We start from the raw sequence: 17,273 nt of genomic DNA on the forward strand, positions 1-17,273 counted from the left end.
CCTGCCACCGGGGCCTCGCAGGCAGCTCCCGGGTGACCTCCCCGGTGGCTACCAGCTGCTGGGCGGCCATCGGTCACCAGCCCCCTGGGCCCCACCTTGTGCCTGAGGGGCCTGGTGGCTCCCCTGACTCCTACAAACCCAGGTTTTTCAGGCGGTTTAAATCGTTGTTTGCGTTGCGCGGCTGCCGCGGGGAGCTACCGAGGGGGTAGTTCATGGCGGCGGGGGCGCGCTGCCGCTGTCGGGGGCCGGTGGGAGCGGAGCAGGCCGGGCCCGGGCTGGGGAGCACCCGCGGGGCCGCTGTCACGGAGCGTGCCCGGGTGCTCGGGACATTAGCAATTACCGGGCGGCCCCTCCGGCGGGTCCCCTCAGGCGCGGGGCGGGGCCGGGCGCGGGAAGCCGCCGCCGTCACCGTCACCTGTTGCCGCCGCGGGGCCGCGCCGGCGTCGAAAGGGTGCGGGCGGCGTGCGCGCCCCCGCCGGCCAGGGGGCGGCGCGCGTGCGCGAGCCGGCGGCGCCGGGCAGCGTGGAGGGGCTGCAGCCTCTTCCTTCCTCCTCCTCTTCCTCCTCCTCGCCCGGGCGGCGGGGGGCGCGCGCAGGGGGAGGCGGCGCGTGCTGGCGGCGGCGGGGGCGCGCGCGGGCTCGGGCTCGGGCTCGGCGGCGGCGGCGGCGGCGGCGGCGGCGCAGCGGGGGGATTGTTTGCGCCGCCGCTCGGGGAAGCGGAGCGCGGGGGCCGCTCCCCGCCGCGCCCCGCCGCCCTCCTCCCCGCGCCCCGCCGCCGCCGCCCCCGTTCCCCCGCCGAGCCCCCACCCCGGAGCCAATATTCCCGAGATCAAGCGCTACGCGGCGGCGGCGGCGGGGCCGGCGGCGGGGCCCGGGGCGGTCGTCGGGGCCGGCGGGGACCGCAGCGAGGCCGCCGCCGCCGCCATGGAGGCGCTGGGACCCGGTGAGAGGCGCGGAGGGGGCGGTGCGGGGGCTCGGTCGCGGCCTGGCGGGTGGTGGGCAGCGCCGGCCCTGTCAGGCGGCGGGGCCGTGCCGGCGCGGGGGGGGGAGGCCGCGGGCCCGGCCGGCGGCGGGTGCTGCCCCCGCCATCCTCGGGCGTTCGCGGCCGGGCCGGCCGGCAGTCGCCGCGGCCTGTGGCGGGCCGGGCCCGGCGCCGCGCTGACCCCACCGCAGGCCGCCGGCGGGCGGCACGGCGGGCGCTGCCCTGCCCGCAGGAGCTGTCGCGGGTCGCGCAACTTTCCGAGGGGGTTTGCGTGTGCCCGGGCTGCCGCCGCCGGTGGGAGCTCCCGCGGGGGGGCTACCGGGTGACACCCCCCGAGAGCCGGCGGGACGGCGCGGGGGCAGCGCTCAGGGGGCTCTGGGAGTCCGCAGCCACGTGCTCCCTGCCCCTCAGCCCTGTCAGCTCTGCCGTCCTAAGTTTTATTTTAGATGTTGAGCCATTGTTTTGCCTGATACCTTCTTGAAAATAGGGTGGGTTTTTTATTTTTTTAAACAAACTTTTTTTCTCTTTATCGGTGGTATTCTGCACGTAGCAGTTTCCTACTTGTGTCCGTGATTATCCATCTGTCAAGTGGCTGCAAGAGGTGTCTCTTGACTTAAATGGTCTGCGCATCTTATCCATCAAGTTCCCATTCGAACTACTAGTATAATTAAAATAGCGTTAATTTTGGCATGATAGGAAAATGTGCGTGGACAGAGAGGTTCGATTCCAGAAGAATCCAGATTTTAAGGCAGTGGAGGGCTGAACTGGAAAGTCTGATGCATGTATGTATGTATGATGTAGCGTGGTGTCCCCACGACTTACCGCTGTAGAGGCAGATCCTCTTTTAGTGTTGTAAAACTGCTGCCTGCCTGAAGCAGCTTGGTGGAGGCTGCTCAGTACGTAATCGACACTGAAGAAACTAGAAGACCTAATAGCATATATAACCCTAGTCAGGCTGGTCAGGCAAAAATCATGGTAAAAAAAGCATGACTGGCAGCCTGGCTTCAAATGGGAAAACAGTTTTTAACTTATTCTCTGGAATCCTTTGAGAAATAACTTTAGAAAGGAAAAGGTGTATGCTTTATCTCCTTTGATCAAAATTGACTGAGGTCAGCATTGCCATGCCTGTTTACAGAACTTGTCGATACCAAGGGAGGAAAATGGGTAAATATAGTTGTCATTTAATCTCTTGCAGGAGGTCACTGCCTGCACTTACTTCAGACTAATTAGCATGGGATTAATGGATCATCTCTCTAGTATCCAAATAAGCACAGCAAACTTTGATTGCCCTTGATGATTCACACTTGTCAAGACAGCTGTAGTTTTTTTAAAGTACTAACTGTACCTCGCAGCCGGTTTAACTACTGTGTTGTGGGTTCCTCCTGGACAGATCGCAATTAGTCAGGCCAGCGATGTGCTGTGTGGGATGTCAGTGGCCCCAGCAGCCACCCTGCTACTGCAGCATTGGGGAGCTGACGTATCAAGTGGGCTGCAGCTGCTTATGTGCTCTAAGTATTACTTCTGCTTAAAAATATTCTAGGGTTAGATCGGTAATTTTAACTGGTAGTGCACTAGCCATTGGATAGCTTACGAGCCCAGTGTAGAAGGCGCCTTGGATTTGGTCCTGGGTTTAGTTTATGTTTGTGTTTGTTGCTTCACCCTGAAGCGCACCCAAATATGAGTTTCATCCTCCGACAGCTTATCTGCCCCTCTTAGATCCTGGTGTAAACTGTGAGCCTTTGACTTAAATAGATACTGTCAGGTTGACACACTCCTGCAGTACTAAATTTGCTCGAAGTTTTATGATCAGTTTATTACTGCGTTCTTGTAATACTTCTCCCCCCCCACCCCCACCCCACCCCCACCCCCGCAGCAGAGGGAACAAACTTGGATCATACTAAGCACTGGTAGATATAGACAAAACCATGAAAATATCCCAATTAAATTTGCTTTATGTGCAGTGTCAACTGAGGCTGTGATAGATTTAATAAAAAAAAAAAGGTTGTTTAATCTGGTTAACATGGTATCGCAGATCTTAACACTTTGAGGAAGTTAAGACTTAACTAGTGACTAGCTTGCATGTGAGTACTTTTTCAAGCCTTTCATAATTTCCTCTTGGAACTGTTCCTGAAGCTCTTACTTTTGTCCAAATAAATTATTTTCTCCAGATCTGTTAGGAGTCTAGACCTGTCTTTATGCTTTCTCCCTCACTCTTCTTTTAGGAGAAAGCCTAAACCTTTCCTCACTCCTTACTTCGTGTTTTAAATTGGATGAAATTGCTCTAGGGGAGAAGAATTTTGCTATTAACAAAAGTGATATGTTCATGATGTAAAGGAAATGACGAAACCGTTTTAGCTTAGATCCAGGATAGAAATATGTTTTTAATTTAGTTGAGAATAAAAATATCTCTTACCCATTTCCAGATAATACAATTTTCAGATAAATATTGGGGGTGTATGTCCTAAGTATGCCAAGAGCGACAATCCTTAACATCCGAACTTTAAGCCTGTAGGGAAAATAATGAAAAAAGGTGGCTTGTGTGGCTATTGGCTGGTTTAGAAGTGGTGGTAGGAATATATTTATCTTTACATTACATAAAAATACATAATATGTAAATGGTTGTATTCCATCTCAGGATTCTGTGAAGTTCATAACCACAGTAATGAATAAATGTAACAAAAATTTTACGAATTAATTATGGCACTAGCCTATAGGTGCTGTAGGGAACGCGCTTTTTTTTTTTTTTTTTTTTTTTTAACCTGGAAGTTCCAAACAGCTGGAAGGTTGAGCCACTTGGAACACCTCCATTTGCGACCTCAGAAAGCTACTTAAGATTTCTTTCTACCCTGTCAGAAAGTCAGTTAAAGTACACCTGAAAGGATACTGCACTGAGTGATCAATTACATCTCAATACATATTTACTTGATTTCCCTAGGGCCCCCGGCAAGCCTTTTCCAGCCACCTCGTCGCCCAGGCCTGGGAACTGTTGGGAAACCCATCCGCCTCCTAGCCAATCATTTCCAGGTTCAGATCCCCAAGATTGACGTTTATCACTATGATGTAGATATCAAACCAGAAAAACGCCCCCGAAGAGTGAACAGGTATGAGTTGCTTAATAAAGAAAATGAAAAAGTGTATATGCTTCAATTTTAGGACGCTGTACATCCTATAAATTCTTCAGCTGCTCAAGGCCAGTTTATGTTTGTACTGTGGTTAGCAGTTGCTTTTCAGTGAACTATAATACAATATTCTCCCTATTTTTATTAAGATGTTTTGCAATTGGCCTGTTATCTGGAAAGCTCTAGGAAATGTATGAAGGGTTGAACTACAGCTGTTTTAATTTTACAGTCTACAAGTGAATGTCCCTGATAATTGTTCCACAGTCTGTTATACAAATGTGTGTTGGCAGCTGAGGGGAGGGAATTTGACTTGCAGATCGATGCCAACGTTTTAGGGTTCACAGGTGGGTGCTTTGTCAGTAGAATCAATCCACAGAGCACCCCCCTCACCTCAAGGCAGAGGTTTGTATTGGCTCCTGTGCTTGAACAGCTCTTCAAATTCCACTGCCTGTTCTGGCCGTATCTCTGCTGACAGTATGCATACCTGCCTTGTGTATAGACACCTGTATGGTGAAACTTGGGTGCCTTCATCTGGAGGTGACTTTTACAACTCCTGGTATTGACTTGTGCATGCTGCAGTGCATTGTTTCCATACCTTCCTCATTTAAGAAAATGTGAAAAAGGAATTAGAAACTGTTTAAGACCATTGCTGGATTTTCTGTTCTTCAACCTAACTCGATAAATCCTTCTGTAGGGAGGTGGTGGATACTATGGTGAGACATTTCAAGATGCAGATATTTGGGGATCGGCAGCCTGGATATGATGGGAAACGGAACATGTATACTGCACACCCATTACCTATTGGCCGGGATAGAGTAAGTGTTACTGTAAGCAGTTTAAAGTTTCGGTGGGAAAACTGTTGCAGTGTCATTTGGAAAGTGTTCTTTTATTGACATAAGTGCAAAATGCTGTCACACATGTTAGTACAGTCTTAGAAATGACAGGCAGTGCCAGTCAGGGATCTCTAGGGACTTACGGTGTTTTACTGAAGTTTGTTGTCTTCAGGTTTCTAGTTCCCAGCTCTTTAGTTGGAGAATTTGTCAGTGATAGTGTGAATAAATGTGTTGTGTTCTTTTGTCTGCAAGCAGATACTTTTTTTCTTTTTTCCACCCAGATAGAAACTTCCCTTTTCTCTGTTCTAACCCGTGTTCTGTTGCTAAATGATAAAGTAGTTGTAGATGACAAATAACGCTGGTTTGGTTTGGCTGCACTGTTGAGATACATCCTCCCGTTCTGTAACAACTACTAGATCAGCTGCTGGCCCTTCACGTCCTGGGCCGTGCTCGCCAGCACCCTGGCTCTAACAGTTTGCCATCTATAGTAACCAGTCCTGATGCACAACTTAACTCCCATCTACTCTTCTCCCCACAGATCTGGTTATTGCTGGTACAGTGCCATGAGGAGTACGTAGAATGAGTTGACATTTACCCTTTGGGCTGAGGGTGTGCGAGAATAATCTCAAGCGCTGTGCTAGAACTCTTGACATCTGTGTTTCCCAATGAGTTCTTTTTGACCAAAAGTTTTTCTTGCCTTCCCATTTGGTTAGCAAGACATCTTGCTATTAATTGGCTGGCTTAAAAAGAAAAAAAAGGTGACTCACAGTTTTCCAGAGCTTTGATATCACCATACGAATTACTGCTTCAAATTTACATTTAGAGATACCTCAGTGCAGTTTCTCAGATGAATAAATTATAAGCTTTCAAAATCCTAAGGAAAACAATTCTAACATTTAAAGAGAACTGCACAAACTAATGGTCAAAAATATAGATTCAAAGGATACCTAGGAGAAAAACATAACATTGGTTAGTGTTGCGATAGTCTGCAGTCCGTAACAAAAGCTTGTGCTTAATTCTGTTCTGACCGTGTCAGGTGGATATGGAGGTGACGCTTCCAGGAGAGGGGAAGGACCAGACTTTTAAAGTATCCATTCAGTGGGTGTCAGTCGTCAGCCTTCAGTTGCTGCTGGAAGCTCTGGCAGGGCACTTGAATGAAGTTCCTGAAGATTCTGTACAGGCACTTGATGTAATCACACGGCACCTTCCTTCCATGAGGTGGGTGCTTTGGTGCCTTTGTGACTGGCTTTGTCTTGTATCTGTCTTAATGTTTGTATTAGTTATTACTTGCTGCTATTCTACTGCTATTACACTTCGCTAATGTAGAAGGGATGAGGGATGCAGTTGTGTAATTCAACGCCCGCCTTACGAATTTGCACTAGAATAGGGAAATCTGATCCGAACTGAGGACTTGTATGTGCCGGTCATGTTTCTAATGGGAATTTGCTGTAGCCTTTCCAACTGCGCTGTCGGTGAAGGCTTTGTATGCTTGCCATAAGGGAGCTCTAACTGTTCTAACGTGCTGTAGAAATGTGTTTTAAACACCATAGCCGTGAATGTAAAAAAGGCGTATTGGAAAGGAATGATCGAAGTATTAATTTTCTTTTTTTTTTTCAGGTACACTCCTGTGGGTCGCTCCTTTTTCTCCCCGCCTGAAGGTTATTACCACCCCCTGGGAGGCGGCAGGGAGGTCTGGTTTGGATTCCACCAGTCTGTCAGGCCTGCCATGTGGAACATGATGCTCAACATCGATGGTATGTAGGAAATTGTGTCTTGCTAATGTAATAGAGTTCGTTCTGCTTCTAAATTGAACGTCCTCTTTTCTTTTTTTTTTTTATCTTAGTGTCAGCAACTGCTTTCTATCGTGCCCAGCCTATCATTGAGTTCATGTGTGAGGTCTTGGACATTCAGAACATCAATGAACAAACAAAGCCTCTGACAGACTCCCAGCGTGTCAAGTTTACCAAAGAAATCAGAGGTAAAGGCTTGCTCTGAAGCTGCTGCAACAGAATACTGGAAACGCGCTCATATTACGTTGTAATGAAAATTTGCAAGGCACTCAGGAAGCTGGCCTATTCCTTTTTGCCTTCATCTTTCCCAAAGGCGACTCCTGTGCCTGAATTTATTTAGATGACTTTTGTGTTGGGTTTTCAGGTCTAAAAGTAGAGGTTACCCATTGTGGTCAGATGAAGAGAAAATACCGGGTTTGCAATGTTACTCGGCGACCAGCCAGTCATCAGACGTATGTATACAAGCATTTTCAGACAGTTTAAAAAATCTTGAACCTATTAGGTATACTAATAGGTATCTTGTTTATGCAAGAACAGTTGATTCTGGCAGTGAAGCTTTACAGGAATGTCTGCTCTTAGTGGAGTAGAGGGATAGTGTGGGTTTAGACCACTGCTTTATTTCCTTTAACACAGGAAAGCTGAAGCTGTATCCTGGCTTTTAAATATAGTTACGAAAGGCTGTAATTTTTAAAATAGCTGTGAAAAATTCAGTATATAGTCTATAAAATCCTTTTCATAAAGGAGAGATCCAGTAGCTAAGGAAAATAAATGTTTCCAGCATTTCTAGTCTGCAATAGATTTTCCATGCAATTTTTTCCTTTGAATAAAAACAATCTTAAAGTCTAACCAGAACAAATGTCCTTTATAGGTTTCCTCTGCAGCTGGAAAATGGGCAAGCTATGGAGTGTACGGTAGCTCAGTATTTTAAGCAGAAGTACAGTCTGCAGTTAAAATATCCTCACCTTCCCTGTCTCCAAGTGGGACAGGAACAGAAACACACATACTTACCGCTTGAGGTAAGAATCTAACTTTGCCTTGCATTGTGGTATATCCTCTGTTAGGCGGTATTACACCATCTCTCACTGTTCCCATGTAGGTGTGTAACATAGTGGCAGGCCAGAGATGTATAAAGAAGCTAACGGACAATCAGACGTCGACTATGATAAAAGCAACTGCAAGATCTGCACCGGACCGACAGGAAGAAATCAGCAGACTAGTAAGTGTTTTGTCCAGCTAAACAACTTTTGTCACTTCTTGCTGTTCTTCCAGAAGCGCTGTAGTGCACGTAATGATAAACAGAATGACCAAGAACTGCAGAAGTTAAAAAACTGGACTTCTTTAAGACCAGTCCTTTTAAATAGAAAGCCTGTTCATGGCAAAGAGGGCAGAGCCACCTGAAGCATTAGGTGTAGTTACATAAATACTTTTCTTGTCACCAGGTGAAAAGTAACAGTATGGTTGGTGGACCTGATCCATACCTGAAGGAGTTTGGTATTGTTGTCCATAATGAAATGACAGAGCTGACAGGCCGAGTTCTGCCAGCACCAATGCTGCAGTATGGAGGCAGGGTGAGTTTTCCATGCCTTGTAAAATACCTTGTCCTGAGGTTATTTAAATTCATTAAGTGTTTTGTATATCTTCTCCTGAGGTGTCCTTTGTATGAGCGTTGTTCGACTATATTCAAAACAAAGCAGCATTTTATTTTTAGTTTGCCTTTGGTTTTTACCTAGAACAAGACTGTGGCCACACCAAACCAAGGTGTGTGGGACATGAGAGGGAAACAGTTCTATGCTGGCATTGAGATTAAAGTTTGGGCTGTTGCCTGTTTTGCTCCTCAAAAACAATGCAGGGAAGACTTACTAAAGTAAGTATTTTCTTCTTTATTCACGATACCTCTTTCAAGGTTTATTTTCCTCATAATTCTGAAAGGTGATATGCAGTATGAGTTGCTTTTCATGCATCTAATAGTAAAAAGAGGAAACGACTTCTGCGGTGTCTTAAATATTTACAGCTTGGGAGGAGACTACGACAGAGTTCATAAACTAATTGGCCAGCTAGGAAAAGCATTAATTCCCTTACAGCTGAGGCTGTGTTTCCTGCTCCGGAGGCTGCATTCCACTCGTGTTCTGTTGTTTTTACAAATAACTGATGATGGGTCTTTCATTCTAAAACCTGAACTAATTTTTTCTTAACTTTCACTGCCTCCCAGGCAACATACACCATGTTTTTTCCCTTGTCCTTCAAATTACGCTGCAGAATCCTAAAGATACAGGTTGGGTGAACTACTCAAATGTTTGGCAAGAGTCATGGTTGCAGTAATGCTCAGAGAAGTTTGGTGAATGAGTGAAAAATCTACCAGAGCATCAATATTAATTTGGGAATCTGCCTCAGAATGTTCTACTCGGATGTGTGTTTGTTTCTGCAAGACTTCTAAAATTACAGAAACAGAGGCTTATGAAACTTCCTCTGACAGAATTAGAGTTATATTAGTGAGTTCCTTATAGTGATAGACTTGCTAAAAAATAATTACTTTAGCGTTAGATTGGAAGTGCTGTGAAGTAGCTGGAATAGCTTAGATCTTATTGATAAAATGAATGGTGAAGTGAAACACAGTGAAAATCCAGGACAAATCAGTTTGTATTTCATCTACAGGAGTTTTACTGACCAGCTGCGCAAGATCTCCAAGGATGCGGGGATGCCGATCCAAGGCCAGCCCTGCTTCTGTAAATACGCCCAGGGTGCAGACAGTGTGGAGCCCATGTTTAAACACTTAAAACTGACTTACGTTGGTCTGCAGCTGATCGTGGTGATTCTGCCTGGAAAGACGCCTGTGTACGGTATGGAGAAGAGGCTGTAAAGTGTTAATTAGTTGTACAGCAAGCGGGGGCATCATATTATGTGCTTCAGCAGTAGGAAGGAGGCAGAGCAGGCTATACGTTCCGTTTAAAAGTGGGTTTTGGTGATGGTTTGTCAGGCCTGATTGGAGTACTTCTGTATTACCAAAGAGCAAACTGAACCTTTGTCAGTGAACTTCTAAGGATCTAAATTACAGTAACGTTTGGGGGGAGGGGGGAGAAAGCAGATGGAACTACTTACTGACTGTTCAGGTATTGGAACCACTAACTTCTTTTTCTGTCACAGCTGAAGTAAAGCGGGTTGGTGACACTCTTCTAGGAATGGCCACTCAGTGTGTTCAGGTAAAGAATGTGGTAAAAACCTCACCACAAACGCTGTCCAACCTGTGTCTGAAGATAAATGCAAAGCTTGGAGGAATCAACAATGTACTTGTACCTCATCAAAGGTGAGATGAAAGCTCTCCTTGTAGTCTGGATTGTCAGGCAAAACAGCCTTGTTTTGTTTTGTTCACTAAAATGATACCTTTCAAAATACTACGTGCTTTAGAAATGCCCACAGTCTGAGGTGAACAGAAGGAGGCTCCTGCATTCAGAGTCTGCCTAGGAAGCCCTGTGCTGAGGATCATCTCTAGTGTTAGAGCCATCCAGCAGTGTGTGTGGAAACAAGCTCTCAAAGGCTTTTTTTTCCCATGTCTCTTTTTCCTGCCTTTGTGTTCGTTTAGTCTTAACCTTTTCCTCTTGCTACCTCCTTAAGCATACTGTATTTCCTTCCAAATTGAAAGAAAAGGAGTGACTTATGATAAATGCTTGTGACTTTGCCTTTGGTCCTTTTCATTTTCTGTTCCCTCTGGACTGTGAGAGGCAGATAACTTTATCCTTAAAGATTCTGACAAGGTCTTGGTTCTGTTGAATGGTTTGGATATACCTTAGCTGTAATTATTTTTTTCTCTTGCTCACCCCCCTCCTTTGTATTATTATTGTTGTTATTTATTATTTAATAAACCTCAATCGTATTATACAGGCCATCGGTGTTCCAGCAGCCAGTGATCTTTTTGGGAGCAGATGTCACTCACCCTCCTGCTGGGGATGGAAAGAAGCCTTCCATCGCTGCTGTGGTAGGCAGCATGGATGGCCATCCTAGCCGTTACTGTGCCACGGTGCGCGTGCAGACCTCGCGCCAGGAGACCTCCCAGGAGCTGCTGTACAGTCAGGAGGTGATACAGGACCTGACTAATATGGTGCGAGAACTATTGATCCAGTTTTACAAATCCACTCGTTTCAAGCCCACAAGGATCATTTACTACAGAGGGGGAGTATCAGAAGGACAGATGAAGCAGGTATTGTCTAATGACATGTTGTTGCTTATAAAAAGGGTTTGGCCCTTGAAAATATATATATGTATACATGGACTGCATTTGTCAAGGGGATAATTAATGGTTTCATTGAGTTTTCTTGAGCAGGCACAGTGTATGGTTATCATGTCTATCGTGTTCCTTACAAAGTGGTATTTGTAAAGCATAGAAATGAAAATAATATTTTATCTATTCAATTCAGCACCTGATAGTTCAATCTTCTACTTCTAGGTAGCTTGGCCAGAACTGATAGCAATCCGGAAGGCCTGTATTAGTTTGGAAGAAGATTATAGACCTGGAATAACCTACATTGTTGTGCAGAAAAGGCATCACACCAGGCTATTCTGTGCTGACAAAACTGAAAGGGCAAGTAATGTTGACTACATAAGAAGGAGGTGATGGCAACAGGAAAGTAAGACTGTTTGGTTAAGTGGGGTGGTATCCATCTTGCCCACTAAAATTGAATTAATCTGTAGAAGCAGTAGCAGTTCTGTGCAGTAACACGCTTTCTCTACCAAAATAACCAGTTCCTCCCCCTTTTTTGTAATTGCTCTAGATCAAGCGGTCAAATGGAACAGCTTGTTCCCAGCCCGTTTTGGAGTAGGCGTACTCTATATCCCTGTATTTGTGTACTTGCAGCAGTAGCCTGGGTTTTTATAGTCTGGGATTCCTGACTATAAACTGAACTGGTTGTTCAGTTTGTTGCCTGTTCTGTCCCCAGATGCATCTGTAAGATTTGCCTACGGCACAAATCCACAAGTCAACTAAGGAACCTTCTTTAGGAAAGTTCTTGATCTCAGGTTTGCTTAAAAAGTACAGATCTCTCTGGTGGGAGTGCGAACAAGGGTATGACATAAATTTATTTCGGAAAACCTGCATTTTCAGATCCTGAATTACTTGTGTAGGCTTTATCCCACTCTGCAATTTTAATGGTACTGGCAAGTATTTTATTTTTCTCTGATGACACACCAGTTGGATGTGGTGAAGTTTCTAAAAATGAACTCACAGAGAACATTTTCATTCCTCCTATGTAAATGACCTTAATATTTTTCCACCTTTTTGAGCAGGAAGTTCTCAAACAGCTTGTAAGTAGAGCCTGCCTTAGGAGGCATTTTTGGGTCACTTCCAAAAAGACCATAGGCTAATAATAAACTTTCCTCAATAGGTGGGTAAGAGCGGCAACGTACCAGCAGGCACTACTGTGGACAGCACGATCACGCATCCTTCTGAATTTGACTTTTACCTCTGTAGCCATGCAGGAATTCAGGTAATGTTTCAACTCTGCTGCGCTCAGGCCATAGGACTAAATCCTTACACTTGTCCCGATGAGTAGTGTTGCTTCTATTTATAGCTTGGCAGACTTGACAGTCGCATCAGTTTAGTGCCCGTTTGGCACTTGCTCCTCAGCGCACTGGTAGAAGGTACAGCCTTTGGGTACCGCCTCTGGTTTTGGTGGTGCTCTCCAACCGACTGTTCGTCTGTTCTCCGCAGGGAACCAGCCGGCCCTCCCATTACCAGGTCTTGTGGGACGACAACTGTTTTACTGCAGATGAACTACAGCTGTTGACGTATCAGCTGTGTCACACGTATGTCCGGTGTACGCGATCAGTCTCTATTCCAGCTCCCGCGTACTATGCCAGGCTGGTAGCGTTTAGGGCGAGATACCATCTTGTGGACAAGGATCATGACAGGTAAGGAACTGTGTGCCTCGTCGTCTTGGTAGCCAGCTTCTGGGCCCGAGTTACGTACGGCTTGCCCCAACTGTTCATGGTTCTCTGTATGTGTCTGCGTTTTTACAGTGCCGAAGGCAGCCACGTGTCAGGACAGAGCAATGGCCGTGATCCTCAGGCTCTGGCAAAGGCAGTGCAGATCCACCACGATACTCAGCATACGATGTATTTTGCTTGAGAGCATCTGGGAAGATGAGGCAAAACCAACAACCCATGCAGTCCTGAAATGTTTTGAATGCCTACTGCTATAGTTAGGGCCCAGCTGATTTCAGGCTGCCCACTACCAGCAGCTCTGAACAGTCGCACTGAATCTGTACTTCACAGCAATGTCTGATGCACCAACACAATTGAGCCATTTGTTTCATTGTTTTATGTAATAGAAATTCATAGACTGTCTTTTCTGATGCATTGGACTGAATTTTTACCTCAAAGCGCAAAAGGCCGATCATCCTGAAATTTTTAAAGGACTTGGCACGAAAGGTTTCTATTGAATATTTTGCTAGCTATCGTTTTTAAGTTATCTTCCCATCCCATTAGCTTATCATGACGACTTGATTCCCTGTCTTCATGCACTGCTTAGTGAGTACGCGTATTATGGCAAAATGTTTTACTCCGGTTAAATGTAATCGTTCTATTGTGTGGGGCCATAGATTTTTTAATGGAGATTTTAGACTTCACTACTGTAAATGCCTTTTAACAAACATAACTTTCACAGGTATTGCAGTTTTTTGTCAGTTTTACTAACTATCTTTTTAATCTCTGCAGACTTCGGCTGCAAAGCAATTGCACTATACTGCGAGTTCAAATAGGTGGTTCTTGTTCTGTGAATGTGTAATATAACCAGATAGTGATGCCTGTCAGTAGATTTTAATTATAATGGTTACAAATAATACTGCCATGGTATCGTAACAAGTACTGAACCATCATTTCCCCCTCTAAAAATTATAAAAACAAAACAAAAAAAAATTAGCTTTTAGGTATTTTGCAAACTTTTACAAAAGTGCCCACTTTATGCTGCTGTGTGGTTTGATAAATCTAAGTGATTTTAAAACTTTTTTCTCATAGAGGGTTTAACTTTGGCAATAAATATTTGTTTTTTAAGCCCCCCCTAACAGTGTAATTTTCTAGCTGAGGATTGTGCATGAGTTTAACCGACATTCTCGTGTCGTTTTCTGAACACACAATTTGGCAGTTTCTGAAACTAATTAGAAAAGACGCACTTCCATGCTTTTTTTAAGAATTATTTTTAACTGTTTTATATTCACTGTTGGTGTCCTGTCTACATTTTTTATAAGCTTGGAAACTGGGTGTTACATGTAGGAAAGGCTTGCCAATCTGTACAGTCTAAATGTATTGTGTGACAGGCAACCTAAGGACTTGTACCAGCATTTTAAACTTTTTTTTTTTTTTCCTCCCCCCCCGGGAATCTAGGTTGCACACACAACTGCATTCAACAGCATGTTTAACAAATGTAAGTCTCATATACTGATTCTGTCCCAGCCTAGAAATTAGGGGTTTTTAATCTGCTTGGCTTTTTTCAGTGTAATAAAGAACAGGGGCTTGGTTTCAATGAATAGTCTTGGAATCTGTAGTACATTAAGACTAGATTCCTCTTAGTGTTAACTTGAGTTAGCACAGATTAAAAGCTTATTCCTAAACTGAGGAGAGCCAACACCACTACTTTGATAACAGAAGTTTGAGAAGTCCAACGATTGCACTGTGGTCTCTGATACTCGTGTGGGGTTTGCTGCTAAGTTGTCTGCTGTTCCAAAGCTTAGGAACCAGCCCCCTCAAAATTTCAGCAATATGAAATGCTGTTTCCTTCGGTCTTTAAGCTTGTAAATAAATTGAAGTTTACATTTCTAAATGCTGGGGTTTTTTCAGTTGTACCAGAGTACACTGAACTCAGTCTTCAAACAGTTTTATAATATTCTTTCAAGTAGTACGTCTCATTAAATTAAGTTTAAATTTTTTTCATTTTTGTTGAAAATGGGACTGAAGTGAACTCTGCTCCTGGCACATACCGTGGACAGGTTTAGATTGAGGGAAAAAAAAGATTATTTTTAGTTGGTTTTTTTTATTTTGATTTTTTTTAAAGAATACCTCACTTGTGTAATAAAATCAGGACATGTGGGTGGGAGACTGACCGCTGCTTCAGCTAGATGGCTGCTTTTCTCAGTACTCGTTCAGGGAGAATACAAAAAAACCCTTTTTAGAATGAACTCTGACTGACCCAACACACACGGAGAACTTCGGCACCTTGAAAAGAAACTGAGCACCCTTTTTAGGTTTATAGGATCAAAGATCGCTATTTTGAGTTTGTGCACTAGGCAAGAATGTGACTGGTTTAATCAAGGGTGCATAAGAAATATTTAATTTTATCACCAGTTGGTTGTCCAGTGCCAAGCACTCCTAGTTCAGATTGAGTGAAGTGAGAGCCTCTCCTTTGTTTGCCTGTGACTGGACTGAATATTTAACCTCAGACTAGGCGGATTGTTAGACCTCGGCTGGCCCTGGGACACAGGGCGAGGACGTGAACCCAATCTTGTGTTAAAACGCCGCTAAGGGCGCGGTGCTGTGGCTCTGGGAGAAGGGCGCTGAAGTTCAGGACTGTTGCGTGGTGGTAACAGTAAGATCAGAGTTTCGACAGTGCTGTCCTACATAGGTCTGAGTCCAAGTCTTGGAGGTTGGGCTTGACGATCTGGATTAACCCCTTGGGCCTGACTGAATCGTTATGCATGTGTCAATCAATGGGAAGATGTGCATTCTGTAGATGTAGTTCTTAGGGTGTTTTGGTTTTGGTTTGGGTTTTTTGTTTGTTTTTTTCTTTTTTGTTGTTTTTTTTTTTAAATAAATAAAGCCTGTTGGCCACTGTTTAGCTATGTGGTGTGAAAGATTTTAAATGTAGCAAAGTTTAAAGAGTTGGGGAAGGGGGTGGTTGACATTTAAAAAAAAATTTAAAAAAAGGGGGGGGGGGGCAGAAATCCCATTTTCAAACCAGTTCTGCTTGCTTTGTGAACAGCTGAATTCTGAACAAGCTCTGGCAATCACTAGTTAGCCTGTCTCAAACATTTGAACAGCCTGGCTTATTTATTCTTGTTGTAAGTATCACGGTTTAGTGTAGTGCCTGTAGCTGCGTCCAAAGGGCGTAAGAGGCGGCGATGTACAGGCAAACGTGCTTCATGCAGTATGTCTCTCGTCCCGGACACACGCGTCAGAGTTGTTTAATCTCTATCAACAGCTTTGCTCTTCGGATGGGAAAGGGCACCTTTGTTCAGATCCAGCGTTCAACAAAACCTACCCCCCCCTACCCCCCCCCCCCAAACTACCTTTGTGGATGTGCTGTAGGATTTTTTCTTGCTCAATAGCAAGGGAGTAACTCTGCTTTCATTTTAGGAAGGCAGGGTTTGGAGGGCATTGTATCAATACTGTTTCAACTACAAGGTTTTTTCCTTGTGCACTGGAGGAAAGATCTTGTAATATCACTTAGAGATTTTCTTATACCTTGCTATTGACATTTTCATATTTCTATGTCTAGAGGCTGAAACTTTAATGTAAAATGTTTGCATTTGTTCATTTTGACTTATGATGTAATTTTTGTTTCTATATTGTTAGACTTGTAATGTTAAAAATTGTATTTTATTAAATTTGGACTGGATGTATGTCTATAGCAATACGAGGTACTCTTTCTAAACTGTTATGGATGGGTTAGCAGCCCCATGTTGCGGTAAGATGCTGGTCGTGTACAACTTGCAATGTATTCTTTTCTTTTTTTTTTAGCCTGCAGGGATATTTTGTGTTCATGTGTCCAAAAATAATAATAATAATAAAAAAATGGCATTCTTGTGCCAAATGTTCTGTTTTTCCTTGTTGATGTCTAATAAATGCAATGTACAGAGTGAGCAACCGATACTGTTGCCTGTAAACAAATGTCTTAAATTATTTAACTTTTAATTAAAACTTGTACACAATGTGTAACCTGTGGAACTCATTGCCACAACCTATTTATTTCTGATGTGTGAGGATTTAGAAAGGGATAGAAATATGCATGGATAACATCTCTAGCGATCCTGAGAGGAGGGCTTAAATTATCTGTTTTCGGAGGCTGTGCTAACTGCAGGGGGAGATGTTCATAACGGGCGTATTTTTTTAATGTTCTCAGAAATTATATAGCGATGTCTAGAGAAAACAAGGTGTTCACAGACTCTGTATCTGCCTGGAGAAGTGATTCTATATTAGAGAGCCCCAAACTAATAAATGAAAGAGCTGTTTGCTTATTCATCTTTTCTATTTCAGGTGAGGGTTTGTTGTGTCCTCAGACAACCGTACTCCACTAAAAATACGAGGGTAAGGACAGAAAAAGGCTGAAACATGACAGCTATAAATGAACTTGGGACACATGATTGCTTAAAATAACCTGCCTTTTCAGCAAACCCCCTGCTTCCAGGTTTTAATTTTTTTTTGCAGCGGAGATCCTGTGGGTTTGGGAACGGAGACTGTGGCGCCTCAGGTGAGCCCAAGCAGCTTAAAGGTGGACGATGGCTTTATCCTCGAGTCTTCTGGAAGTGGTGTAAAGGTGGTTGGAGGGCCGTGGCTGTTACGGGTGCCCTGTG

General features: G+C 44.4%; 1 protein-coding gene across 2 annotated transcripts; it reads left to right on the forward strand.

Annotated features, from left to right (window-relative positions):
• The first annotated feature begins 97 nt into the window (after positions 1 to 97).
• Positions 98 to 16,570, forward strand: AGO4 (argonaute RISC component 4). 2 transcript variants are annotated; one of them, XM_080381917.1, is made up of 18 exons: positions 446 to 942; positions 3,917 to 4,082; positions 4,795 to 4,915; positions 5,970 to 6,151; positions 6,551 to 6,687; positions 6,777 to 6,911; positions 7,088 to 7,175; positions 7,592 to 7,739; positions 7,820 to 7,939; positions 8,163 to 8,291; positions 8,454 to 8,587; positions 9,376 to 9,560; positions 9,865 to 10,024; positions 10,600 to 10,915; positions 11,162 to 11,296; positions 12,096 to 12,197; positions 12,422 to 12,621; positions 12,730 to 16,570. In XM_080381917.1, the coding sequence occupies exons 1-18, from the start codon at positions 924 to 926 to the stop codon at positions 12,836 to 12,838; spliced, it is 2,586 nt and encodes an 861-aa protein (XP_080238043.1). In that variant the 5' UTR covers positions 446 to 923; the 3' UTR covers positions 12,839 to 16,570. The 2 variants fall into 2 exon arrangements, 1 of the variants encoding a protein (XP_080238043.1); XR_013927314.1 differs by lacking the exon at positions 12,730 to 16,570 and having other exon boundaries at positions 98 to 942; positions 11,162 to 12,197; positions 12,422 to 12,469.
• Positions 16,571 to 17,273: the final 703 nt, after the last annotated feature.

The sequence above is a fragment of the Falco punctatus genome, assembly GCF_963210335.1.
Source record: "Falco punctatus genome assembly, chromosome: 3".
NCBI lineage: Eukaryota > Metazoa > Chordata > Aves > Falconiformes > Falconidae > Falco > Falco punctatus.